The sequence below is a fragment of the Propithecus coquereli genome, unplaced genomic scaffold (assembly GCF_000956105.1).
Source record: "Propithecus coquereli isolate 6110/MARCELLA unplaced genomic scaffold, Pcoq_1.0 Scaffold354, whole genome shotgun sequence".
Taxonomy (NCBI): Eukaryota; Metazoa; Chordata; class Mammalia; order Primates; family Indriidae; genus Propithecus; species Propithecus coquereli.
The window spans coordinates 384,922-412,613 of NW_012149219.1; the positions used below are offsets into that span (position 1 = coordinate 384,922).

At 43.4% G+C, this 27,692-nt stretch overlaps 1 protein-coding gene across 1 annotated transcript; it reads left to right on the plus strand.

Moving 5' to 3' along the window:
* Window positions 1–1,061: 1,061 nt before the first annotated feature.
* Window positions 1,062–9,938, plus strand: SERPINB9 (serpin peptidase inhibitor, clade B (ovalbumin), member 9). The gene is made up of 6 exons (XM_012651387.1): window positions 1,062–1,329; window positions 4,605–4,742; window positions 5,105–5,222; window positions 6,720–6,862; window positions 8,166–8,321; window positions 9,087–9,938. Exons 1-6 carry the CDS (start codon window positions 1,114–1,116, stop codon window positions 9,486–9,488), a joined length of 1,173 nt encoding a protein of 390 aa, XP_012506841.1. The 5' UTR covers window positions 1,062–1,113; the 3' UTR covers window positions 9,489–9,938.
* The last annotated feature ends 17,754 nt before the right edge of the window (window positions 9,939–27,692 follow it).

Sequence of the window (27,692 nt, forward strand, 5' to 3'; positions counted from 1 at the left end):
GGGAGCAGCTGGGCGAGTGAGGGTCTCATTACCAAGGACACTGGGAACTGTGGTCTGGGGTGGTGGCAGGTGTGCGCTGGGTTTCAGGTATGTGGCCAACACACCTGCCCACCCGCACTCACACTTTGGCCTCCACTGGCTTCACAGCTCCTGCCTCCTTGTTCTTGCTGGTTTTACTGCCTCACCTTTGGCTGTTCTTTCTTGCCTTTCTGTTCTGGCATTCTGCAGGGATGAGTCCCTTCCTCTCAAGCGCAGTCTACTCTCGTGGCTTTTGGTGGGACTAATGAGTAAAGCTCCCAAACCCACATTTCTGAGTTAGCTAGAACATTGAAGACAAAACAGAACGAAGCAAAAAAAACCCCACACAGCTGTCTCAGCCTCGATTCCAATGTTCGAAGATGACATGATGTCCAGAAGATAGCGACGTTTGGGAACTCTGATTTGGGTTCTGGGATGTCAACAGAGTAGGCCTGGAGCTGGGCTTTTCTCCTGGGAGGTGAGGGTGCTCAAAGAGCAGACTGGCTCTCCCCCAGCTGTCACCCACTGAGCAGCCATTGTGGGTGACAGACGCTTGCCTCACAGCCGTCCGATTCTGATTCAGCATCTCAGTATCTTTTGCATATCGGCTGACAAACAGGCCACAGCCTGGTGTCCATTTGAAAACCTCAGGAGGACTCTTCATAAATGCAGGCAAGAATAAGCACAGTGTTTCCACAGCCAGGCTAGAGAACCTACACATTTATCACTCTGGGTTTCCTCCTCCGCTGGGAGGAGCTGGTCCTTGTGGGAGAGGACGGGAGTTCGCCGCTCCCAGCTGTGTCCTGTGTGTGTGCGCGTGTCCTGTATGTGTTCGTGTGTGTGTGTGTGTGTGTGTGTGTGTGTGTGTCTGGCAGGCAAGCCAGTGCTGTTGATATTCTTGAAGCTTTCCAGCTGGTTTGATTTGCCATGGTCACTACACTTAGCTAATTACCTTAAAATTTGGATTTCATTTTTGGATGGAGACCAACAGAAAATGGATTTTCCTCCAATTTGAAATATTTGTGAGCTTTGACGTGAAAACAAAAAAGTACAATTCCAAAATTGCTACGTACTAAGTCAGTAACATTCAGGGATATGTTGAAGCAGCATCTCTCTCTGTTCTTGGTTTCTAGGAGCTGCGTCATGGAAACTCTCACTGAAGCAAATGGCACCTTTGCCATTAGGCTTTTAAAGATACTCTGTCAAGACAACCCTTCGCACAACGTGTTTTATTCTCCCATGAGCATCTCCTCTGCCCTGGCCATGGTCCTCCTGGGGGCAAAGGGAAGCACTGCGGCCCAGATGGCCCAGGTAAGCTGGGCCGTTGCTCAGGAGGGGGACCGGCCTGCACCATGTGTGGGTCAAGAGCTTCACATTCATGCTCCAGAAGTCTGAGGAAGGAGGGCGGCCGCGGTGCCTGTGTGTGCACACAGCAGTTCGACGGAGGGGGACCAACTGCAGGAAGGGAGACAGGGAATTTACTCCACTGAGATTTTCTTCTTTTTTCCGGGGTGGGGAGTTTCCTCAGTTAATAACCTAGAAAAGGCTGTCAAAATCTTATCCTAGCATTTCATCTCTGTTTAGGAAATGATCCTGGAAATGATTTGAAACATAAGTTGCTAAGATCTCTTTTTTGGAGAGACTTTGTGAGGAATACCTGTTTCACTTCATTTCTATACCCAGGTGCCTTCCTAGCTCAGCCAGGGCAGAAACAGAAATATACAAAGGCGGGGTCAGAGGCGTCCCCTTCCTTATGGGCACAGACTGCGAATGCTCTGTTAGCTCCGCTCACCCAACATCCAGTGCACCTCTGAAAATGGTTCAGGCTCGGTCCCTGTCCTCAGGGGTTTCTAGAGAGGGTAGGAGACACCTGCCTGAGATGAAACCTAAAAGCCCCATCGCTAAGCTGGGGCCCCTGAACACACCTTCGTGGTAGGAGAGTTACTCATAGCGGCTCTTTGTTTCAATATGACTTTCTTTTCCCTTGAGGACCGTTTTCAATAATGATGACTCATTTAATCAATTCCCAGCTCACTGTGTGAGTGAGTGAAGGGTTTATGTGCAGAGGGTGTCAACCTAAGTAACAAATGGAGAGAGGCTCTAAAAGAAAAGAAGTTTATTTGGCATACGGCATTGCAGTGGGAATATGCATGCCATAGGAAGCTATGTACATATTCAGGGAGTTAAAGGAAAGCAGATTTTTAAAGGAAAACATGAGGAGGATTACATAATTGTTTTGAAATAATTATCCTTGGCTACGAAGATCAATAACAAAGGTTATGCCAGTTGGAGGTTGGACAGGCAGTTCCTGGGCTGATGTCCTTGTAGAAGTATTTTTTTGTGTAACGATGTGATGGCCTTTGGGCAAAGTTGTGGTTTTTACAGTCTTCTGTGAAGTTTTGTTATCAGGCATACAAGTGTGAGAACTCTCTCTTCATGGCCTTCCCTAGCTCTGTTTGTCAGGGGATTTTTGTTGTTGTTTTAACATTAGTGACACCATTTTGATTCTTTGAAGTTCTTTATGATTAAATATTTATGGTCTTTTTCTGTGTTTTAGGCTCACTGATAAACCCTTATAGGGAGCTTTTTTTTTTTGAGAGCACCAAAATTGGTTGCTTTCTGAGGTACGATATTGAGAGCCGTCCACGCCTCCTAGATACTAACGAAACACTCAGTGTGCTGAGTACATTCTACTTGTAACCTGAAGGGAAGTTGTAATAGCAGCAGAAATGTTTTACCAAATCATTTGTCTAACTTGATTACTTCTGTAAAGAAAAGAAAATAATTTGGTTTTCCTTCATTATATGAGTGGTAAGAGCCAATTTTAAAAAACTACAAAATATCTTAAAAGATGAAAGTAGCAGGGAGGACAGAAATCCTTGTGGCTCCCCCACGCAGAGACAACCACCCTTGATGATGTCAAGCATTTCTTCCAATCCTGTTCCCCCCAGTGTAGCTTTAGCGTGTACACTTGGTGAGCATACTGTGTCTTTACTTTCATAAATGTTCTTTCAATTAATGTGAGGATTCAGTGAGACTATCCGTGTTAAAAAATGCTCAACATATGTTAGCTATTAGTAGTAACAGTGGTATTACAGGCTTAAGTGAAATTGGTCTTAGCTTTCGTTTTTGTTCTATTTTTGACAGGTTTTCTTACCCATAATCTATGAGCTTTATAAAATGAATTTAGTAGCTTTCTTTTTTTCCCCTGTTATAGAACAGTGCGTATTGCATAAGAAATATAAATTTCTTTAATATTAGAAAATGTTAGAAACTGATTCTCTTAAAAGAGCATACCTTTTATGAAATAGTTCTCCATTTTTTTGTTTCTTCATTGTCACTGGTATATTCATATTTTTGACTTTCATTCGGTAATTTATAATCCATACTTTGCTGAAAACAATTCTACATAGTTTCCATTATTTTAACATTTCCTTTGTATCCATTTCTGTAAGCTTTTTCATTTATAACTTTCCTTTGGGGTGCTTTTTGTTATTTTTTTTACATTGCTGGATGGTTGTCTATTTTGTATGTATGTGTGTTTTCTTTTAAAGAACCAGCTTTTGGATCCGTTGACCATTTCCTGTTTTTCTCTAAATTCCTTAGGGATTTTTCTGTGCCTTTTCTTACATCATAAGTTGAAAGTTTTATCATTTCATTACCTAGGTAATATTAAAAACAACTAATGCTATGTTTTTACTTATTTTTGGCCTAACCTTTTGATCTAATATATGTCACTTCTATTTTGATTATTTTGTAAATCATATAGTTATTATACTTAGAAGAGTATCTTTAATAACTATTTAGAAGCATTATTTGTTTAGAAGAGCACTTTAGTTGTTATTTAGAAGAATTATTTATTTAGAAGTGTTTTCAATAGTATTTAGAAGAGTGATTTCCATGTTGGTATGTTATTTAAAATATTGATTTCTAGTTACTATACTGAGGTCAGAGAATATAACCTGTATGATTTTTGTATTGATGGAGACTTTTCTTATGGGCTAATATATGATGGATCATTTTGAAATATTAAAGTAAGATTTAAAAATATATACATATATTGTCTTTCTAGTATATGATTTTAGTAACTATGTTTTAGTCTAATTATTAATCATATTACTATTTTATACCGTTATTTTCTTTTGAATAGTCCTATTATGATTGTATTTCTGCCCATTTTTGGTGCTTTTAACTGCATCTTTTTTTAAAAAAATAAATTTTAGAGGTAAGTTTCCCTCTATTTAGGTCCCATTTTTGCTTCCTTTGGGAGGCAGGGTTTTATCATAGCCCTATTTCTGGACCTCTCTCACCCTTGTCATTTTTGCCTGTGACTCATCTTTAAACAAAAGAGACCATTCAGGCAGAATAGCCAAATCGTTTCCTCACCTGCTTTCTGTGTCTGCTCTGTCCTCTCCACCACCCTGACATTGTCGCTTCTCTAGGATGCATGAAGTACCCCATTCAAATAAAAACAGCCTTCTTTCAAAAGAAAATTTTGTCAGATATTTGAGAAAAAAATTGTGCTTGCAATTTTTTCTGAGACCAAAGCACTTTATTGATAATTTTTGAATTATTTTTCTCAACAGGTGCTTTCTTTAAACACAGAGAAAGACATTCATCAGGGTTTCCAGTCGCTTCTCACCGAAGTGAACAAGCCTGGCACCCAGTACTTGCTTAGAACAGCCAACAGGCTCTTTGGAGAGAAGACTTGTAAATTCCTTGCAGTAAGTGAATCAATAGAACAATAGAAGTTTGTATTCAAAACGCCTGGTGATGTAGAGTCTGTGAGAAAGACTAGAGAAATTGAGAAATTTATGGTAAACTTTTTTTTTAAAAGACCACATTGTATAATTATATCTTGCATTATTTAAAATTTGACTATTCCTAAAATTCATTTCCTGTTATTCAGGGCTAAGTCTGTACCTGTTTACAAACTCTGATATTTTAACATCTAGTAAAATGTCACTTTTTAAGAGATACATATATTCTTTATATTTAAGAAAAGGATAGAATATTTAGAGTTTGGGGAAGCTTGCTGACATCTCATTTAGCCATGCAGCCTCGCTGAACGCTTCTCTCCCTAAAGCCCTTTAAGGAGTCCTGTCTTCAGTTCTATCATGCTGAGCTGAAGCAGCTTTCTTTTGTCAAAGCTGCAGAAGAGTCCAGGAGACACATCAACACTTGGGTCTCAAAAAAGACTGAAGGTCAGAATTACAAGTAATTCCACCCTCCTCCCCAGCCCCACCCCCACCTCTTCCTCCTTCATCTCCCCCTCCTCTCCCTCCTCCCCTTCATCTCCCCTCCTCGCCCCTCCGCTCTCACTGGTGTTTCAGGTGGTCGGAGCGCTGTTGGCTGGCTGGGTCTCATGGCATATTGAACTTTGGTGGACTCATAAAGGTTCTGATCAGATCCTTAGGTTTTCAACAACAGAGATTTAATTTTGTCTATTCTGCCAGGACCAGAGAGTGGCTGATACAAAGGTCAAAAGAAACTCAAGCCAGATTTCCAGTTTAATAACTTACATGAAAACACACTTTCACTGTCCTGTAACGTAAACATGCCGTGTGACTCCATCATCTCTGTGAGGAGGAGACTGTTGGACAGATCTTCCCTGAGTCGTACACTTGGGTCCGTCTTCCTAGATCCTGGGGCCCTCATCACCTTTACCTGTTAAGGTTGCTTCTGTCTCCTTCATGTCTTTCGCTCCAGCTCCCTGAATTAGACTTCATACCTAGACTTGGCTGGTCAACTGAAGACACTCTCTTGGGGCTGATCAGTTCCACAGAATGAAAACGCCCCCTATTTGGGGTTGAAACTTATTTGTTTCCATTTCAGACAGTGACGTGTTCTTACCTTGGCCCCCAAGATCAAGGACAGGCTGATGTTTGAACCATTCAGACTCTTCTGCACCAGTGATGCTTACTTAGTACCACTAGGAATATTTCTATTTCTGTTAATCAATGAGATAGTAAAGAATGAGAGGTAGTCTTCCTTTAAAGATTTTAGCAACTGTTTCCCTCGTTTCATCTTGGAATCTCTAGCCCTCGTGCCTTCTTGAGACAGTGAATTAGCAGGAATGCTCTTAGTTCATTGGAAAGGTACCACTTGATCTCCAGAGGAAGAAGCGGGTATCTTCACCTGCCCACATTCTCTTTTCCGGAGATGCCTGGTGCTTTGTGCAGAGAATCCAGTAGTAATATCTCTTCCAGAGGCTTCCAGAAACTCCCCATGTGTCCCTTGCCAACCGTCTCCCCTTCAAGCCCTCCATTCTGGCTACCTCTGACGTGTCCACGTGTCGTCATGGTGTGTCAGAACTGAGCGTGACCACGGAGGGTTAGATCCAACATCCATTTAACTGTGTGAGATAAATCGCACCCGTCCAGCCCGTCTCTCATATCCCGCTTGTCTTGTTCTCTCCGTCCTGGTGTAGTTTTTATATTCTCTCTGGTTTCCTTGAGTGACTTAGGAGTCTTTCACCATCCTCCACTTGGTGGATGTTCCCAAGGTGCAGTAGCCACGAATACCACTCGTATGTGTCGTTTTTTATTTCTGCACATAACAACCCAAACTCAGCAAACTTGAAAACAGAATGTTTGATTCTCGACTAATAATCTAGGATCTGCCAATACATTGTATCACAGTTTATTAATCAGATTTTTATTAAAAAGACAACTGAATGCAGTCTCTACTTTTCTTGAAAGGTAAAATTGAAGAGTTGTTGCCGGGTAACTCGATTGATGCACACACCAGGCTGGTTCTTGTCAACGCCATCTACTTCAAAGGAAGGTGGAACGAGCAGTTTGACAAAACATGCACCAAAGAAATGCCTTTTAAAATAAACCAGGTAGGGGGGAGCCTTAAGAAATCGTGCTAGTTTGATAAAGAAATTAAATGGAAAAGTTTGACTTTGTAAGTGCATAAATGACTGGTTAAAAATAATTTGAAACTTAACATATTTCTGAATGAATTTTTACACTCAGTAGAAAAAATTTAAAGAATAAAAGGTATTTGTTGCCTATAATTTTTTGCATTTCATCACTGCTCTTACCACCTCTGGTAATTTCCCAGAAACCATTGCTGACACCTAGTGCTGGAAACTAAAGAGTCTCCTTTAAGCTCAAGTTGCTTGGCTAGAAAGCAAGAAAACAGGCTGAGGTGGTGTGATATGTATTGGGGGGGGGTAGACGGAGAGAATGTGAAGACACATTTCTTTATTCAGTTTTCTAAAAAGTTAAAATAAGTATTGATTTCAATTGTTAATTAAATTATTATCATTAATTCAGTACTTACAGCTTTCTAATAATAAAACTGAGTGACAAAGACCTTCGTCTTGACATCAAAGCAAAACTTCAATTAAACCAAGCATTAGAATAAGTTTCCCAAGTCCTCCAGCCTCTAAAAAATACCATTTTAATGCAATTAGAAAACTTGTACAAGTAACAACCTGGCCCCTCCTTTTTTAATAAGGTGTACTTCAGATAACTGTTAAGAGAATCAATTCTCTAGTTGCAAAGGTAGGGTGAGAAGGAAACTTTTTCTAACATTGATTTTGTAACTATTTTAATTTGTATAATAGATGGTCTATATCCATTTTTAAAAATTGATTTAATAAATTTAATAGTTCAATTCACTTCTGCAATCATGTACTCTTCCGTATTTTTAAAAAATTATTTCCTTAGAACAGAATATTAGAATTGAAACAATTGGGTTAAAATACATGAAGATATTTGTGGTCCTTTATTCTGTCTGAGGGGACGTATCCATCTATACTACCAGTCACACCACTGTGAAACTACAAATTTCATCCCACTTCATACAATTTTTTTCTAATTAAATAAAATAATTTTCTATTTAATTTCAAATTGTTTCCTTTGGATATATTGGTGGAGCATACTTTAAATGAGGAAAATCTGCCTTCTTCCTCTGGAAGATGCAGACCCACGTTTTATTTTGTCGAATAAACCTTTCCCAAGCTAGTCCTGTGTCTGCTTCCAGCGAAGGCCTGCTGATAGAAGGAGCTGCTGACATTTCTGCGTTCACTGCAGCGCGAGCACGGTTTCCATCGCGCGGCTGGGAACAGCCCTGGGGGCGAGTGGCGCCCCTGGGAAGTTCTCACCGCCTTTCAGTGGTGTGCTTTAACCCGCCAGGAGGAGCAGAGGCCGGTGCAGATGATGTTCCAGGAAGCCACGTGCAAGATCGCCCACGTGGGCGAGGCGCGCGCGCAGGTGCTCGAGCTGCCCTACGCGGGCGCCGAGCTGAGCCTGCTGGTGCTGCTGCCCGACGACGGCGTGGAGCTGCGCTCGGTGAGGCCCCCACGCGGCCGCGGCCTCTGGCTTCTCGCTAGAATGGGGGCTGGCAAACAGCAAACCCTGTAATGTGACCCGTGACTGTAGCCATTATTAGCATTACACTTTAAAATCTAAAAAAAATCTCTGAAACGGAGAATGAGGAAGTCTGGACTTTGCACTTAGCACGGCTGGGTGGGGGGACGGCGGCCCCCAGGTGCGGTGCGAAGCCCAGCGCTCGGCTCCGCCCTCCTGGCTTCCCGCCAGCGTGATCCCCAGGGCGAGATCCCCATCCCCCAAATGGCAGGAGTGCAGCGCGGGGCCTACTCCGTCCGCCTCCCTAACTGTGACCCCTCTTCTCCAGAAACCGCAGCAAGATCCCCCCTGGGGTAGATTCCGCTCCTGGGGTGACTCACGCCAAGAGCCCTTTCTTTTCCAGTCTTTTTCCTTGCCAGCGATGGTTTATTGTCTTCAAGAATAAGCATAGTTTAAAAGAAAAAGGCATAGTCATCTGGGCACTGACATTTGTCAGAGTGAAAGATGTCTTGGAAGTTGTTGGGTAAGGCGAGGACAGCCACAGACTTTCCCCGCTAGGCTGCCTGGTGTCCCCCTGTGTGTGGAACAGCACATGGGACAAGAAGGGGAGCTCGCCAGCTCCCTGGCAGATGCGTGAACAGGCCACGCCCGTCCGCGGGGGAGGGAGGGTGCGGTGCGCGGGTGTGCCGTGCGGTGCGCGGGTGTGCCCTGCGGTCTGCATCTGAAAGTCTGATTCTGGCCTTTCAGGTGGAGGAAAATCTCACTTTTGAGAAATTCACAGCCTGGACCAAGCCAGACTCAATGGAGAGTACAGAAGTTGAGGTTTTCCTTCCAAAATTTAAACTGCAGGAGGATTACGACATGGAATCTGTGCTTCAGCGTTTGGGAATGGTAGATGTCTTTCAGCGGGGCAAGGCTGACTTGGCAATGTCGGCGGAGAGAGACCTGTGTCTGTCCAAGTTTGTGCACAGGAGTTTGGTGGAGGTGAACGAAGAGGGCACAGAGGCCGCGGCGGCCTCGGCCATGCTGGTTGTGGAGTGCTGCATGGAATCCGGGCCGCGGTTCTGCGCCGACCACCCCTTCCTTTTCTTCATTCGGCACAACAAAGCCAACTGCCTTCTGTTCTGCGGCAGGTTCTCATCTCCATAAGGGGCGTGCACTCCACGAGGGGTGCACTTACTGTGCACACCGGAGCTTCCCCCTTTGAGTGTCCCCAGGTGCCCCTCTGCAGCTCCGTGAGGATGGGCCGAGAAAGCTGAGTGCAAACGTGAGGGCAGAGTCCTCACTGACATCATGCTCCACACTGCGCGTGCGCGGGCTGCTCATTTATGCCTCTTAGCCATGGTCTTGCAGTAATAGAACAGACCTCAATGATCCTCTGCTGTATTCAGAATGTATCCCAAATAGCAGAGGATGGCATGCAAAGTTTTTCTGGAATTCCACTTGCAATTCACTTTAGTTCACTGTGCTTTCCTGGTACTTCAAAACTTGTTGCATACTTGCTTTAACCTGACTGTCTCAATAGCCACAGATGCTGCTAGGTAGTACTACTGTTTTATAGTTTTCCTGGTGCTTGGACTTTTAAAAAAGTTTCTTTAATGCACATTTATATTTTATCTTTCACTTTTACCAATCACCAAGTATGTGCCAAACACTGCATTAGGTACTTGGGGATGCAAAGGGGAAAAAGTCATGGTGTTTGTTTTGTTTTGTTTTTTTGAGACAGAGTCTCACTGTGTTGCCCGGGCTAGAGTGCCCTGGCGTCAGCCTAGCGCACAGCAACCTCAAACTCCTGGGCTCAAGCAATCCTCCTGCCTCAGCCTCCCGAGTAGCTGGGACTACAGGCATGCGCCACCATGCCCGGCTAATTTTTTCTATATATATATATATTTTTTTTAGTTGTCCAATTAATATCTTTCTAATTTTAGTAGAAGACGGGGTCTCGCTCTTGCTCAGGCTGGTTTCGAACTCCTGAGCTCAAACAGTCCTCCTGCCTCGGCCTCCCAGAGAGCTAGGATTACAGGCGTGAGCCACCGCGCCGGGCCAGTCATGGTGTTTTGACGCTTGGTCTTTAATATCTGTGCCTAACTTGTGTAGCTTTTACAATAACCAGATTGGACTAGGTAATGTCTTTAAACTTACCCTTTCAGGGATCACAACTTTCTTCATGTTACCGTATTTGTCCACCTCTAACAGTAAAAATTCCATTCAACTCTGAAAGCTCATTTCAAATGCCTTATTTAAGAAACTTCTCATTTTCTCCATAACCAGATGCACATCTTTGAATGCCCTACTCTCACGGCGGTAGCTTTATTTATTAATTTTTCTGTGTACTTCGGAAAGTCCCCTCACGAGGCCGTATGTTCGCCAAGCACTGGGACTACAGAGCATACGTACATAGTCCCGCTATACACAGTTCCGCTCAGCGTGCCGCTTACAGTGCAGTAATAAGTAAGTTGATCACAGATGAGCCATGTTACATTTTTTAGTGGCTAGATATTACTGACTTCGCTGGTTTTCCTTTTTAGAATCTTTTTTATTGAGGTGAAATTCCTGTAACATTAAATTAACCATTTTAAAGTGAACAGTTCTGTGGCATTTAGTATGTTAACAATGTTGTGCAATCACCACCTTTGTCTAGTTCCAAAAAATTTTTCACCACCCCACAAGGAAAGCCTGTACCCGTTAAGCAGTCACTCCCCAGTGTCCCCTCCCTCCAGCCCCGGTAATCACCAGTCTGCTTCACTGTCTCTGTGGACGTACCGATTGTGGGTACTTCATATAAATTGAATCCTATATAACCTTTTGTGTCTAGCTGCTTTCATTTAGCTTCAGTTTCTGTGGTTCATTTAGGTTGTAGCTTGTATCGATCAGTATTTCATTCCTTTTTACGGCTAAATAATTTTCTCTTATGTGATTGTAGCACAAACTGTTTATCTACTCATCCATCGATGGGCATTTGGATTGTTTCTGCCTGTTGGCTATTGTGATAGCGCTGCTATAAACATCCGTGTACGTGTATTTGTCTGAATACCTGTTTTCTATCTTTTGGGTATATATCTAGGAGTGGAATTGCTGGGTCATATGGTCATTCTATGTTTAACTTTTTGAGGAACAGCCAAACTGTTTCCCACAGTTGCTGAACCATCTTACATTCCCACCAGCAATGTGTGGGAGTTCCAATTTCTCTCCATATCCTCACCAACACTTATTATTTTTCTTTTCCTTTTTTAAAAAATATGTTATGGCCATCCTAGTCAGTGTACAGTGGTATCTCCTTGTGTTTTTTACTAGCATTTCCTATGTAGGAGTTAGAAAGTACGATGCAAACCAGGTGAGACATCCACTCTCGTGGACAGGTGATGCTGAGGGAAAAAGCCGTGGCAATGGGCACACAGTTCAGCACCTTTTATGTAAATGATGAACATCTGCAACATTGTGTATTACACAAAGATACACGCCAGTTGCATTTCTTTTATTATTGGTGAAAGCTTTTTCATGTGTTTATTGGTTCTTGAATTTCCTCTTCTATGAATTGTCCACACACCTGCTTTTCTGTGTGGTGGTTCATTTTATTAATTTTTACATATCTCTTTGCCTGTTAAAGATATTATCCCCCTCTTATATTTTTTACTCATTCTGTTACTGGCTTTTAAATTTTGTTATGATGTTTTGTTAATAAATGGTTTTTTTTCTTCCCCTGTAGTCAAATCTAGGTTTTTCCCTTTGTGATTTCTGATACTGCTTTCATTCTTAGAAGTACTTTCCCATTGAGAAAGTAGTTAAATCGTCAGTTATTTTTTATTCTAAACTTTTATTGTCTTAAATGATTTAACTATTTCATCCATGTGGAATTTGTTTTTGCATTATTGACATTCAGGAGAAAACATAATTTGATTTACAAATAGCCAATTTTTGGATATTATTTGTAAAATAATACGTTTTCCCCAAGGTTCATACCTGTTTTTTCATCTTTATTCTTCCAGATGATCTTCAGAATAATTTTTCAATATCAAAAATTTTTTTTAACTGGGATTTTTTTGGGGGGGAGGGGTTAGCATGACATTAAGCAAAACATTACTTGGGTAAATTGATCTATTTACAATGTTTAGTTTTCTCATTCAGGAAAATGAGAGTAGTCTCCATTTATTCAAATCCTTTTAAGTATATTTTTATTAAAACCTCTTTTAAATGTTTTTTTTTTTTTTTTTGCCCCACACAGTTTTTGTTTTTCTCAGTATGGTTATTTCTAAATTTTTTTGTCCATTGTAACTACTGTAACCAAGAGCATTTCCCCCTACCTGGTTATGGTAGCATATAAGTAAACCTCTGAAATTTATGCATTTATCTCTTGTATGACCAATTTGGTGTACTCTTTTGGTAGCTTAAGAGTTTTCAATAAATTCTCTTGGGGTTTTTGCTATATGGTTACATGATAGCCAAATGATCTTTATTAGATATGTAATTATCTGTACAAATAAGAGAGAGAACATCCTTCTAATTATTGCACCTCTTGTTTCTGTTTTCTGTTTCTTTTTTGTTTTGTCTTTGTCCTTTTTGCATTACCAGGCTTTCTGAGACAGGGTGTGCGATCATCATGGGCACTCCTGTGCTGCTCTTTGTTTTAATTTAGGCTGGTAATATCCAGTATTGGGGCACACATGAGAAAACGGGCACTGTCACACTGTGCGGGAGTGTGGATCAAGGCTTTTGGGGGGAATTGATCAGAGTCTTTCAATTTTAAGTGAATATTCCTTTTGGACTGGTGTTTGCACTTATAAGTGCCTGATCCACAGAAATATCTGTATACATGCTTAGCTATATTCCAAGTTTTTCTCTGCAGCATTTGAAAATATATATAAATATAATATGTAATATAAAATATAAGGCAGTTTTACAGAGTTATTTTTATTTTTTTATAATAATGGTGGTGAAATATATAAAATTTACCGTCTTAACCATTTCTAAGTATACAGTTAGCATTAATTTGGAATAGCAAAAAAAAGGAAAGGAAAGGAAGAAGGAAGAAAGGAAAGAAAGGAGGGAGAGAGAGAAAAAAGAAAATGAATAGGAATTAGTTCAGTTTTATTTTTCCCTTAATAGGAGAAAAATTTAATTAATTTATATCATGGAATACTATGCAGAATTTTTTAAAAAAATTTATGCCTATATCTTCTGTAAAAGATCATGAAAACAAATTAAGTGAAAAATGTAACTTGGAATACAATGTGTATAATGTGATCTCATCCATGTGTACAAAAGCCTGCATATGTATATGTAAATTTATGTATGCAAATCCCTGGGGAAAGGTTTAAAAGGCTACACCCTTCACTGCTAACAGAGGTTATCTCAGGCATACGTTTGGGGAAGGGGATGTGGGACGAAAACTTCCATTTTTTGCTCTCCATGTTTCTGTAACATTTAAATTTTTAATAAGGAAAATCTAATTCTGTAATCTGCACATAATTTAAAGAAAGAAGAATTCCAGGATACAACCATATGTATGATACTGAGTGGCACGGTATTGAAATTGAAATAAAATCCATATAAACAGTTTTTCAAAATATTTTTTTATCCTTGGTATTTACAAGAGTTTTTAATGACGATGGCAGTTGAACATTGACCTTCCTCTTTTCTCAAGTTAGGCTTATTTCCATCTTTTCCTATGTTTAAGAGTCATCTTTATTTCCTGTTTTGTGAACTGACTTCAAATAATTTGGCCATATTTTTTCTCTAGGGTTGTAGGTCTATTATGTATGGATGAGTAGGAGCATTTTATATATTAAAGAAATTGAATCAATTATGGAGGCACGTACCTGTAGTCTCAGCTACTCCAGAGGCTGAGGCAGGAGAATCCCTTGAACCCAGGAGTTTGAGGCTTTAGTATGCTGTGGTAGCACTTGTGAATAGCTACTGCATTCCAGCCAGGACAACGTGGCAAGACCCCATCTCTAAAAAGAAAAAAGAAATTCACCATTTGTCTATGAAATGAATTATAAATATGTTCCTAGTTTGTTATTATTTACCTTGTTTATGGTGTTTTCACCATGTAAAATTAAGAGTTTTATGTATTCAAATTTATCAATCTTTTATATTCCAGGTTTTGTGAATGCTTATTCCTTACTGAGACAACTGTAATGTGGTTTGTGCTTCACGTTGCATTAAATGATCACAAACACCCCACCCTCCTTGTTCCTAAATTCAATAAGAACTGATTTCTCAGCCTGTCTTATTTGACACTGTTGGAGACTTCTTCCTCAGAACATGTTTTGCCTTGGGTCCTGCCGGATCTTCCACCTTCCTGGCCTCTCTTGCTCAGTCTCATTGTCCCACTCTTTCCCCTGTCCATTCTTTAAATGTTGCCGTCCCTTGCAGGGCTGGCCTGGGTCCTCACCCAAGCTGGTCCAGTTCCTACAGTGGCCTGACTGCCAGCCAGAGCTGATGAGCTTCAGGCCGGGCTGTTCAGCTGGGATCTCCCTCTTGAGCTCCAGACCCACTTCCCTAGTTGCCCACTCCAGCCCTCCAAGTACCCGAGAACCTCTATGTCAACGTACCTATCCAAAGCTGAGATCACTGCCCACCTTCCCAACCCTCCTACTTTCACTTTCAGCTTTAGGTCTGGATTCGCCAAAGCAGGAATCAGATTCACTTCATCACCTCTGCATACTGGGTGCCTAGCCCTAGTCTGGTACTTTTTATGAATTATCGGTTGCATTAAATTGAAAGGCAAGAAAATCCACAAAGTTACCCAAGCTGGACAACAGGACACCTTCTTCCCTTTGTCCCTTCATCATATAAATTTTGGTGCCGCCTACGGGCTACCTATAGGAACCACTCAGCCGATTCCAGCAAAAGCATCCTCACTTGTCTGCCTTCCTCTTTTTGCCTCCTCCAACCCATTTTCCACATTTCTGGCAGAGCGGTCTTTCCTAAAAGTACATCTGGGTAATGCTAGCTGCTGCAACATAAACCCACAGTTTTAGTAGCTTAACACAATCGAAACCTATTTCTTGCTCACATGAAGTCAAAAATGGTTGTTCTAAGTGGTGATTCAGAGACCTTGGATCCTTGCACATTCAATGCCGCCTTCTAAGGATGCTGCAGAAGAAGAAAGCACATGGAAGGCTGTGCATGGAGATGGCCCACAGCACATCTGCCTGCATGCCACTGGCAAGACCCCAGTCTCAGGGCCACACCTGATTGCAAGGAGCCTAGACCACGTGGTCCAGCTGCATGCCCAGGGAGGAGAGGACATGGGTCTTGTGATCAGCTCTGGTAGTTTCCCACTGCTTTGACGATAAACTCCTCTCTCTATGAGAGCTAACAGGGCACTTACTGATTTAACCCCCTCCCCTCTCCCTTCATCGCCATTACTCCATAGCAACCTTCAACTCCAGTCTACTGAACTATTTGGAGTGTTCTGACTATTATCAGGTATTCTATACCTCTGGAGCTTTACACTGTCCACCTTCTACCTAGAAGCCCCTTCCTTTTGCAAAAGAAAATAAAAATCTCAGGACCACCTCCTCCCTGCCAACTCCTTATGTAAAACGGAAGTCCAAGCCTGGAGGCTGAGTCATGCAGTACCCCCTTCCAAATGAATCGCCGTTACTAACATACATGAGCCAGATTCCCAGGGAAAGGTAAAAGGCCTCAGGTATCTACAAGTACTGCCCCCACAGATCACTCATAAGGAAATTCCTGGCTGGACCCCAATAAACAAGGACATGTAAATTGTAACTTTAAGTCTGCGGGCTAAGTCTAGCTCCTAAAGCTAAAGTCTGTTCTACTCCACACTAATAATGTTGATTACAAGTTCATCCTCCTAGGTGCACGACAGAGACAAGATGAGATCAATCATTCTTCCACCTGCCCAGGGACAGCTGCATATTGATTCTTCCTTCACTCCTTTTCCCTCCTCAAACATTGAGCTTACCTTATGTAAAGGTAGACTTCCCGGGCACTAACTAAAGTCTCACGAGAATGTAACCATTTGCCTCCCTGCCCACCTCCTCCTCCTTTTTCTTTCTGTGCGTCCTCGCCCTTTAAATACTGAGTTCCCAAATCCCTCTTCTGAGTGCCCAGGTCACAAAGGGCTTCTGCAGTTTGTGCTTTTCCCAGGTGCGTCCTCAACTTAGGCTTAATAAACCTCCATTGATTGAGGTCCTTGCCTCAGTCACTTATTTTGGGTTGTCACTTTCTACTCTTCCTTCCGCACCAACCGCCTCCAGCCCCACTCCCCACGTCCCTGGCTACCCCTCACTAACCCCTGCCAGGGTTAAACGCCAGGCCTGCGTGTTTAATCCTTTCGGAGCAGAAGCATTTCGTGCACCGGACTAAAAGGAGCTGGCACCCATCTGTCTGCACTGGATCGTAAACACAGAGGAAGGAGTTTCCCACAGCTGTACCCCTAGCACCTAGCGCCAGCACCAGCCACATCACTCATGAGGGCCCGTGCAGAAAAAGGTCCCTTGTTCGGATTTTAGGATGTGGACAGCAGAGTATCAAATCAAGGGGAGCCCTTCTGAAACTGGGGTTTTTTGGGACTGCACAGGTCACAAGCTCCTGAAGCTGGCTCTGCCTAAAGAATGCTAATCACACAAGGCAGACCTGCTCTGGGTTTTGTAGTTGACCCAAGGTCTGAGAACAATCCGACTTTCTAATCCTTGCCTGAAAAGGGAAGGAGAAGCCACATTTCTTTTCTGAACAGTGTTGCCACAGGATGTGAGAGTGGAACTCTTTCTGTCTCAGTTTTGCCCCAAACACCCACATAATGTATGTTAAAACAAAGAAAGAGCCGAGGCCACTGACTTGTCACAGCGGTTTGGTGAGGGAAGTCCCGAGAAAGAGCGGGACAAGGGAGCGCTGCAGGATGTGTCAATAAAACACCGAACTCCGCGCTCCGGCCTGGGCGGAACGAGCCGAGGTCCGGGACGCTTCCTCGGCCAGCGGCGTGTTCAGTCGGGGTCACGCCAGGCTCACGGCCCGTCACCGCGGCGGCCGGGCCACTGAGCGAGCGCGAGAGGTTCCGCAAGTGCTGGGCACGGGGAAGCTTCCAGCACTCCGACCCGCAGCTGGGCAAAGGGAACGGCCCAGACCTCTCCGCCCCGCTCGGAGAAGTATCAGAGCACTTTCGCGAGGACCGGCAAAGAGCTTTCCCGAGAGCGAGGCCGGCTTCTCCCCGCGCCGAGCCGGCGCCCCCTACGGCCCGGCCGCGCCCGCGCATGCGCGCCCCGCCCCACCGCGCATGCGCGCCCCGCCCGCCGTGGAGGGTGGGGATTATGTGCTGCCAGGGCTTCCGCTTGTTCCCGTCAACACGTTGACTGCCACACGAGCAAAGAAAAATGTTTTCCTGGGCTACGGTGTTTTAGTAAAACAAAACAATACTTTCTAATTTGTTATTTTTTATTTTTGTGTGTGTGTGAGTTATATGCAACGCAGTGCATGTTTTTAGAATTAAATCGTCAATATTAATTGTAACAAGAAGAACATCAACAAGTAAGATTTTCAAGAACCAACTGCAGGGTTTCGCTTCACAAGGCCCCGGGCTCAAAACTAGCATGAGTTAACTGCAGCTCACGTGGTGGTTAAGGTGATAAACCGGAATGGGTCCCTGCTGCCGCAGGTTTCCAGCGCAGAGGGCGCGGGTAGCTGGGATCTCCCAAGCGAGACCTCCCCAAGGAGGGATGGATCCCAGGCCCCAGCGCCACCACCCTGGGCGCCCAGGCCACGCCACCCACGCGTCACTGGGTGTAGGGAAATGCCTGCAGTTCGGCCGAGTTTGGCCCCGGCTGGTTTATTCCCAGACCTGGCGGTGGGATGCGGCAGGGAGAGCAGCTTCGCCGTGGGAACAAGCTCTCCAAGAGCGCTGAGCCGCCGGGGGCAGCAGCCAGGTCGGAGCCGGCCTCAGTGTCCACCCTTCGCGGAGAAGGGAGGCTGTGTGAGGAGGGCCCGACCGCGGAGGGAGGAAAGAAAGATGAGCCGCTCGCCTGGGGCTCCCTCACCATCCCCCCAGCTGTTGCAGCCAGGACAGGGGGCAGGCCCAGCGCACCAGCCTAGAGCCTGCTCATATGCCCTAGGGCCTGGGAATAGGAGAAATGGCAGCTGAGAGGTTTAGGAGGGAGAGGGAAGCCTGGGGTAACTGCTTTGAGTTTGGGTCTCCCCCACCTCCCCACCTCGTGTGTCTCCCCAGAGATCCCTGAGGCCCTAGGAGAGTTCATTTTGGCTTTGGGGAAGAGCAAGTGAAGACCAACAGGATCTAGGGAGCCGTGTATGCCTAGGATTAGAAACCAAAGAGATAGAGGGCTTTGTTGTTTGACTGCAGCTGAACTGGCAGGGACAGCACCTCGATGTCCATTTTCTGAAGGGCCTGGCTCCTTGATTCCTCTGTATTAGCCTGGGTGGCCAGAGAGAGCCGCGGACTGGAAGCTGGGCAGGGCCAGGGAGGGGAGGCAGTGAGAGCATGATGCCGATGTCCTAGTGTGAACACTGATGTTAGATACCGAGTATATAGGACCTGGGATTGGTCAGCGACTTGGGGGTGTTTGATGGGGCTGACATTTCACAAGTGTGCACCAGCATGGCCTCACTGGTTGTGTTATCACCAGCATTTATTCTGATTGGTCAGTGCTCTGGATATTTTTACTATCACTCAGGCGCCCTGCTTCTGACAGGTGGGCTCTGTGGCCCCCTCCACCTACTGGGAGGCACCCTTTCTCGAGTCTGTGGAGCCTACCAGGACGTGAGCTCCAGATGGATGGCAGCCAGGGTGGGTCCCAGGGGAGAGCCTTGTGCCTTTCTCTGGCCAAAGCCTGGGGAAGCAGAGCCCCAGCCAGGCATCCAGTTCCTCGAAGCCCATCCAGGAGGACCAGGATGGAGGCAAGGGCTGGGAGGGACACAGGTCCTGAAAAGACATGAATTGGAAGAAAGTTCTGGGCTTAGCCAGGGCCAGGAAAGGAGGGTCCTGAGAGCATGGCAGGAGGCCCTCTGGGGTCCACCTTATGGTCTGGCCAGGGGCTGAGCGAACCTCTGAGTGGCCTGAAATTCCAGAAATCAAGATCCCCTGGGGGTGTTTTGATGGTAGCTATCAGTCATATGCATCGGCAGGGCTGAGAGATGGTGTAGGGGTTAGGTGTGTGAGTTCCACCAGACAGCCTGGGTTTGGCCCTTGCTCTGCCACTTACACATTGGACCATCTTAGATAAGTGAGTGCAGCTCTCCACGCCTGATTTCTTAATCTGGAAGGACACTCCAGAGGGTTGTTTTGAGAATTAGGATTGTGATATACTGTACTTGGGACAATACACGGACCATCATAAGGTCCCAATATGAATGTTAGTTTCTGTTACTGCTTTAAATTAGTTGAATCAGACTGCTCTCTTCCTAAATACATAGTTAAGTCAGCAGGAAGTGATGAATGAAACTTTTTATGGGAAGTCAGTGAAGAAAAGAAGTGAGAGGAGGAAGAGACAGGCAGTTTAATTAATTAATTAATGCAAGGTTGGGGGAAGGGCCATGGCCCCAGGGTGCGCACTGGGCACCTTTGGCTGCCAGAGGCAGCACAGGGGAAGTTCCTGGGAGCTGAGGCAGAGCAGGGGAGAAGTTTGGCTGCAAGTGAGTGGGGCTAAAAAGGAGCAGTGATTTAGCTCCAACTGGCCTTGCCCTTTCTCCGTGACATCAGATGGCCTCTGGGAACTGCCAGTTGCATTGCTGTCCCAGTTGGAAAGCACAGCCTCCTGCCTCCCCACTGCCCAGCCTTGCCTGGGGGTTCTCTACCTGTGAGTGAAAGAGAAAAGAGCCTGCTCCTCAATGGCACATTTATTCCCTTCCCCCAATTCCCTGGGCCATACCACAGCCAAGAACCACTCCTCCCCTCTACCGTCTTCAACATTCTGCTGGCTCCATTTGAGAAGCCACCTGTCCCCCTTGAGGACAACAAACTGTCAAACACAAAATTACACATTTCTCCCTATGCTTTGGTTCCAGGCCTTCTACCATGAACATCCTCTCTGAAGCAAATGGCACCTTTGCCGTCATCTATTAAAGAAGCCATGCAAAGAAAACCCTTCATGCAATGTGTTTTTGTTCCCCTGAGTGTCTTTGCTCTGGCCATGCTCTTCCCAGGGACAAAAGGAAGCGCAGCTCCCCAGATGGCCCAGGCAAGGAGGACTCCACTGCAAAAGAAAGAATTGAGGGTAGTCATTTGGGTTTGCCAAAAGTTTCCGGTTTCCTCCCTTCCAGCATGTGGTAGAATTGTTCTTTTTGGCTCCCTGGTTGGGGCCATGTGACTAGTTCTGGTTAACAAGTTGTATGTAGAAGTGACAAGCACTGAAGTATTTAACTGACAATTTGAGACCCTCTAGAATTTTTTTGTCCCTGTAGCATGACATCAGCAACATGTGAGGTGATGACTACTCCACTGGCCTGGGTCCCCAAGTGCCCTGCCTCTCCATGATGGACTTACAGCCTGAAGCATAAATAACCCTTTGTTATTTTAAGCTGAGATTTGGGGGATTATTTGTTACCACGGTGTAACACAGCCTGTCCTGACTGATACAAATTAGATATTATTTCCTTCCACACCATTATGGAGCTGCTCGTGAGGACTTTCGCCAGTGCTACTGGAATGGGAAAGGAAGTTAAAAAATACGGTAAGATCTTGCAGATCTGTGACAATTTCCTCCACAGCTCCCTTTTTATATAAACTCAGAGGTTTTGTTGTCTTTCGGAAAGGCACTAGGCTTGGAGGGAGTTGATGAGCTTTAAAGTTTGGGCAGTGCCTACACTTCACTGTGGAATCTTTCCTAAGCCTAAGACTTCTCAGAGCCTTATAAAGAGAGATAATATCAGCTTGGCCTACTGCCTTGTGAGGTGTTTGTAACCTTGTGAATATGTGAGTGATGGTGCTTTGTAAATTGTAAAATATTTGTCTAAAAGCCAGAAAAATATTGGCTATATAATCTCTGAAGAATTTTCTAGCCCAAGAAGTTTCTGTAACTGCATAAGAGTATATTCAAGAGCACAAATCCAGCTTTTACACTGGAAACTCGTATTGTAGACCGAGACAGTGTTTCCTGGCCTGAGAAATAATTCTGCTTGTGGGCAGAGTCATACACCACAGGCGACACCTTCCGGAATGTGAGGACCTTCTGCCTATTTTGAAGCTGATGTGGTTTTGAGAGTCCTCTCTGGGGTGCTGTCTTTGCCCTGGTGCTCGTGTGTCCCATCTTTTGGAGTTGGGAATTCTACCTGGCAAGTTGTCCTTTTCCCACCATCTCGCTTTCCCTCCTCTAGATGAGTATCTTCCCTGTCCTTCCTTCTCCTCTGCAAGTTCCACCATTTATATCCTGGAATTACAGAAAGTCAGAGCTGGAATGGACACCAGCGACCATCTAGCCCTGGGCTTCTCAAATTTGGGTATGTATTATAATAAAATCCCCTGAGGAGCTATTAAGGCCTGGATACTCTTTGCTGTGTTTAAATTTTTATTTGTCATGCATGAAGTTTTATCAATAAATATAATTAAATCAATAAAAGGAAAATAGTGGTGTGCCCATAAGATTAGTTCTTCTCCTTGGCCTCTTGGATATAGGAGTGAGGATAGATGGAACAATTTTAAAGACTGACCTTCTACTAAAAAGCAAACAGGCAAAAAACCCTATGCCCTTCTTCCACTGAGAAGCATAATTTAATTATTTTAGGTTGGTGCCTTAGCACTGGTGTTTTTTTAAACCTCTCTAGGTGGTTTCAATGTACTACTATGGTTGAAAACATGATATAATCCAGGGGTTCTCAAAAGTGTGCTCTCTGTATGAGCAACATTGGAGTTTCTGGGGAACTTGTTAGACCTGCAAATTCTCAAGCTCCACCCCAGACTTCAGCAACTCTGAGGCTGGAACCCTCCAGGTGGTTCTGATGCGTGCCAGTTTGAGAACCACTGATTTAGCCTGATTCCTCACGCCCCAGGCGGTGATGAACCTGAGTCTCAGAGGTTACTGAGCACGTTCATGTCATTTCTATTGATAGTTCTAGCCAAGACGGGGTTAAAAGTATTGTATTTACCCTTCCATTGTTATTAACCGTAAAACTGGAGAAAATATATAAAACAACTGTCTGTGGGCAGACACGGCAAGGCTGTGATCTTTGAGCGAAGGGCAGCACCTGAGATGAGTTCCATGTTCTGCCTGAGTATACGTTCCAATTTATGGAAAATAGAGGAGCCCAAACAGAAAGGAACTGTCTACAGAGACTGGAGTCTAAGGTTGCTAAAGTAACCAGCACTTGCAGGACATGGTACAACAGAAAAGGGAGTAACACGGAAAAGTAGCCCCAAAAACATGCACAGGGCTTCCCTTTAGGCTTTGGCTGAATGCCAAACTGTGCAAGCATCGGCTGAGATTCCGTAAGACTTGGTGGAGAATAGACTGGGCCGTGAGAGCTGCAACCAACATTCCAGAGTACACACTGCGGGACGGTGTTTGATCTCTGTCCAGCCAGAGTTAAGAAACCCTTGCTGAACAACTTCACCATGTACTTGACAGTCCAGAAAGCCCAGACTTTAGGACTAGGGCTAGTATACCCCTAAAATAAGGACTACTCTAAACTCTTCTTAATAAAACCAAACTTTAACAAGATCAAGCCGATCCACCATGCAAAAACAAAACTTAACACTAAAAAGGACAACATAACCAACAATGTCCAGCATATTGTGAAAACTTACTCAACATGCAAAAGTGCAAGTAAATATAACCATGAAAAATAATCAATAGAAACAGCACAAAAATGACACAATTGTTGGAATTAGCAAAGACTGCAATACGGCGCTTGTAAATATGTTAAAGGATTTAAGGAGCAGGTGGCACAGTGAATGAACTGATGGGAAAACTCGATATAGAAATAGAAACAAATTCTAAAACTGAAAATTTAAAAACGACCATTTGGTAGATGGACAACATTGGATTGGACATTGCATTAAAAAACCAAGTGAATTATAAACATCATTACTTTTTACCCCTAAATATTTCAGTACACATTTTTTATTTTTAAAAAGGACGCTTTCCTACATAACCATAATACCATCTTCACACTTATTAAAATGAACAATTATTTCCTGTGTGCTCTCTGTACAAGCAACATTGGAATTTCTGGGGAATTTGTTAGACCTGCAAATTCTCAAGCTCCACCCCAGACTTAAGCAACTCTGAGGCTGGAACCCTCCAGGTGGTTCTGATGCATGCCAGAACCATCTCATACCCATTCCATATTCAAATTTTCCTGTGGTCCTGGAAATATCTTTTATACTGGTTTCTTCAAAGAAGAATCCATTCGAGGGTTATGCATCAAATTTCATTGTTATGGCTCTTAAAACTTTTAATCTATAGCATGTTTTCTGAGCACTCTGTCCCCTTCATTTTCTGCAACTTGAATTATTTTTTTTTCCATCCCTACCCCACCTGCCTGCAACTTGAATTATTGGAGAGATCATTCTTGTACAATGTCCCATAAGCAAGATTGCTGTTGGTATTCATTTTAGTTGATTTTAGCCAGAATAGAGTTAGGATAAGAAAAGATGCACAAAATAAAATATTTCTGGATCTTTATGTCTTTAGCTGCAAAATCAGGTAGACATGGCCTACCTATGCATATTTCACTCAACAAAATATCGCATGGACTTTATTGAATGTCTAAACATTTCTATGGCATCATCACAATGGCTTCCATCCATTAGGTAGCTATACAATAATTTATTAATCATCTAAAATTAGACATTTAAGCTATTTATAATATTTTTACCATTACAAACATCACTTTGATAATTTGATGGGAGGGAAATTATGTGTCATCATTATTTAAATTTTCATTTGTTTATTAACGATTCATATTTCTTATGAATAGGCTAGAATTAGCCTATTTTTATTATTTGCCTACTTTTGTACTTGGGATATTCATTTTTTTCTCTTTTAGTGTTTAAGCACTAAAATCTATTGATTAAATAGATTTTCTCCCTGTCATAGACATATTACAGATATTTTTCATTCTCTTTATTTACATTTTAATGTTGTTAATGTCTTAAGTAAAGGACTTTTTATTTTAGTCATCAACTTTTATCACTTTTTCTTTATGTTTTCTTCCTTTGGTGTCATACATAGAAAGTTCTCTTAACACTACGATTATATAAATATTCATCTATATTTTTTCTTTAGAGCTTTTATAATTTTTTTTGCATTAATTCGTTTGGAATTTCTTTCAGACTACCATATGAGAAACCTAATTTTTAAGGTAATGGGGTTTTTTGTGTGTTTATTAAGGATAGTAAAGATATTGGCTACTCTGGTTTTATTGGACAAACACATGGTTTTTAAATGTATTGTAGGATTCTCCAAAAAGACTCTGTGTATGTAACTCTTGAGGACCAAGTCAACTTGCATATCTAGAGCAGGGAAACCACAAAGTGCTCCCTATATCTTTTATCAATTAACCACAAATGACGGCACAAATATGTTATCATAATAGCTATAATGATAGCTGGTGCTCAGGGCACTGCCATATCCATGCAGATCAGTTGCTCTAATTGTTATTTTGGTCCATTGTTGATCACCCATGAACAGAGCAAGTTTTGTAACTGGCTCTATGAACAAATTTCAATGACCCCTATATGTTCTTTTTTTAGTCCTCTCCCTTAACTACCTACTTGATCTTTTGAATTGTTTCCCAAACATAATGGATTTTCTGCAAGACAAAATAGTTGAGATTCCAAAGACCCCTGGGCAGACTTCCTGACCCAAGACTCACCATCTCTCAGTAACCAGCTCCAAGCACATAGACAATTGTTAATTTCACCACAACTTGCCCCTTGCAGAAAGACCCTTGTTAATCTCCCCAACCTGCCCCAATGCAATAGCCCCTTTTTAAAAAGCCCATACTCTCTGTTAGGGAGATGGATTTGAGGCTGCTTCTCCCATTCTCCCTATTACAATTCCCTTTCTTCCTTGGCAGTCCTCATTGTCTCAACAATGACTTATTCTGTGCCACAAGCAACCATGCAACTGGACCTAGGGTTTTGGACCTAGGCCAGAACCTCTTTGTGGTTTCTATAACAGGTTCAGTCTGCCAAGTTAGCACAACTGCTTAGTCTCTTTCTAATTTTATCACACAGTCATTCCCTGAATGTGCACCTCTCTGTTGAGACAGGAATGACACAGGAGAGCTGAGTAGAAAGATTTTACTTGGTGAACACTCACTATTCTTTGGGAAACTGAAGGGAAACCCTTAAAATGTTTGGTTTTTCTTTTTTGATGGGTGTTTTCTTTAAATAGAAATAAAGGCAGTCATGAGAGTTTCCCATCACTTCTCACTGACATTGATTAACAAACTAAGAGCTGAGCACTTGCATGGGGCAGCCAACAGGGTCACTGGAGAGAAGGCACATGATTTCCTCTCCCTAAGTCAGGCCTAAAGAAGTCATAACTGATAAGAAAAATAGTTACACACTTAGCAACGCTATCAGTAAGTGTTACCAAGGGCTGCATCAGAAGAACTAGGACAAGTGGTTTGAGGAGAAAGAAAGGGAAGTTTTTATTAATTTGTCAGCAAATGAATAGAAAGGCAGAGTCCCATCTGGAAGTACCACTGTCCTGACTATAAGCAGAAATACAGAGCTTTTATAGGGAGGGTTTTCAGCTTCAGGCTACTGCTGTTTAACTATAGCTGATCATACCGATCCATCCCATCTCTGGAGAAGACAATCTGGTGACCTCCCCCCACAAGTCCATTGAGCCACCTCCTGTGGTACAAAGAACAAAGGACACTCCCCTGCCACTCCTGACCAGTGGCCTCGGGCAGGGATGCAGGTTTAATCCCCCAAGAGTCGGGGAGGTTTTGAAGAGACAGCGCATAAGCCATTTTTACCCTTTTTCAGGCTGTTCCCTCTGTTACATAAATACGAGTCGTTACAAACTTTAAGAGGTTTTTTTTTTTTTTTAAATCTCACACCAACCAATTCTTTCTTCCATACCACTAGGAGTCCAACAAAGCAATTCAATTCTGACACTAATTGCTGAATGTAAAAGGCTTAGCCCCGCAAGACTGCCCCGGCTTCAGACGCCAATCCCAAATAAAGCACCCAAGCATTTCTGCCAGGCTAACTACAAATTTGGGGGTTCCCATGACCCCCCCAAGTTTGATAATTTATTAGAATGACTCATAGAGCTAAAGAAAGCACTCCATTTACTATTATCAGTTTATTATAAAAGATACAACTCGGAAACAACCAAATGGAAAAGATACATAGGCCAAGTTATGGGGTGGGGGTACGTGGAGCTTCCATACCCTCTCTGGTCACACCACCCTCTCAGCACCAAACCAGATGCTCCCAGAACCCCATCTTTGGGGTTTTTATGGAAGTTCCAGTACATAGGCACGATTGATTAAATCATTGGCCATTGGTGATTGAACTTGATTTTCAGCCATTCCCCCTTCCCCTAGAGGCTCACGGAGAGTCACCCCATTAGCTTAAACTCAGATATGGTTGAAGAGGCTCATTGTGAATAACAAAAGACATTCCTATCACTCGGGAAATTCCAAACCTTTAACTTGCTCTGTGTCATCAACTGGAGACAAAGACCTGATTTATTTTTTATTATATGACAACGCTAAATGAAAGTAACCTCTTAGGAAGCCTGGAAAAAGGTGGAGTAACTAGATAGGAGTTTTTGACCTTAAGAAAGAAACGGAGGCAAAATGAGTACAGAGAATTTCTGTGGGCCAAGGTTGAGGACAACTGCCTGGGAAACGCTTCCAGGCTACCTTGGGAAGTGCTCTGAAGGACACGGAAAGGCTTGAGTTTTTAAAGAAAAGCAGATGAATCAAGGGAGGAAGTGATCACTGCAAGAGTTGTCAGGAATTCTCGTGGGCTTACAGAAATGACATTGATTAGTGATTAGCTATACATTGTTGAACTGTGGGGTCCAACATGTGGCACTGTCAGCTTAAGTCAATGGATGTCGATGGTGACATTCAGTCTAGAGTCCATGGAGCAGGTAGATTACTTAGCTCAAAGTTACTTACTGCTGTCACCTCTCTGGGCCTGAGAGTTTAAAGAGGCTCACGCTTCTCAGATATGAAGTTTCTTTTCTTTCTCAAAGTTAAATGCTAAGAGAGCTCTGTGGCATGTGTTGCAGGGGGAAAGGAGGGATGTTACTGAGCCAAACTGGGGTCCGCTCGCCCACTGCGGTAAAGCCAGACACTGAAGCCACGAGTTGCAGTGGGAGAAAAAAGTTTTATTGCAGCACTCCGGGCAAGGAGTGCCAGCAGCTAGCCCTGAGGACCTGGACTCCCCGATGGCTTACAAGCCAG

Excerpts from the sequence above, each read along its gene's own strand:
- SERPINB9 (XM_012651387.1), top strand. The coding sequence starts at position 1,114 with ATGTTGAAGCAGCATCTCTCTCTGTTCTTGGTTTCTAGGAGCTGCGTC. Across the intron at positions 5,223-6,719 it reads GGTCTCAAAAAAGACTGAAG|GTAAAATTGAAGAGTTGTTG; the intron begins GTCAGAATTACA and ends TTTTCTTGAAAG. Across the intron at positions 6,863-8,165 it reads TGCCTTTTAAAATAAACCAG|GAGGAGCAGAGGCCGGTGCA; the intron begins GTAGGGGGGAGC and ends TTAACCCGCCAG.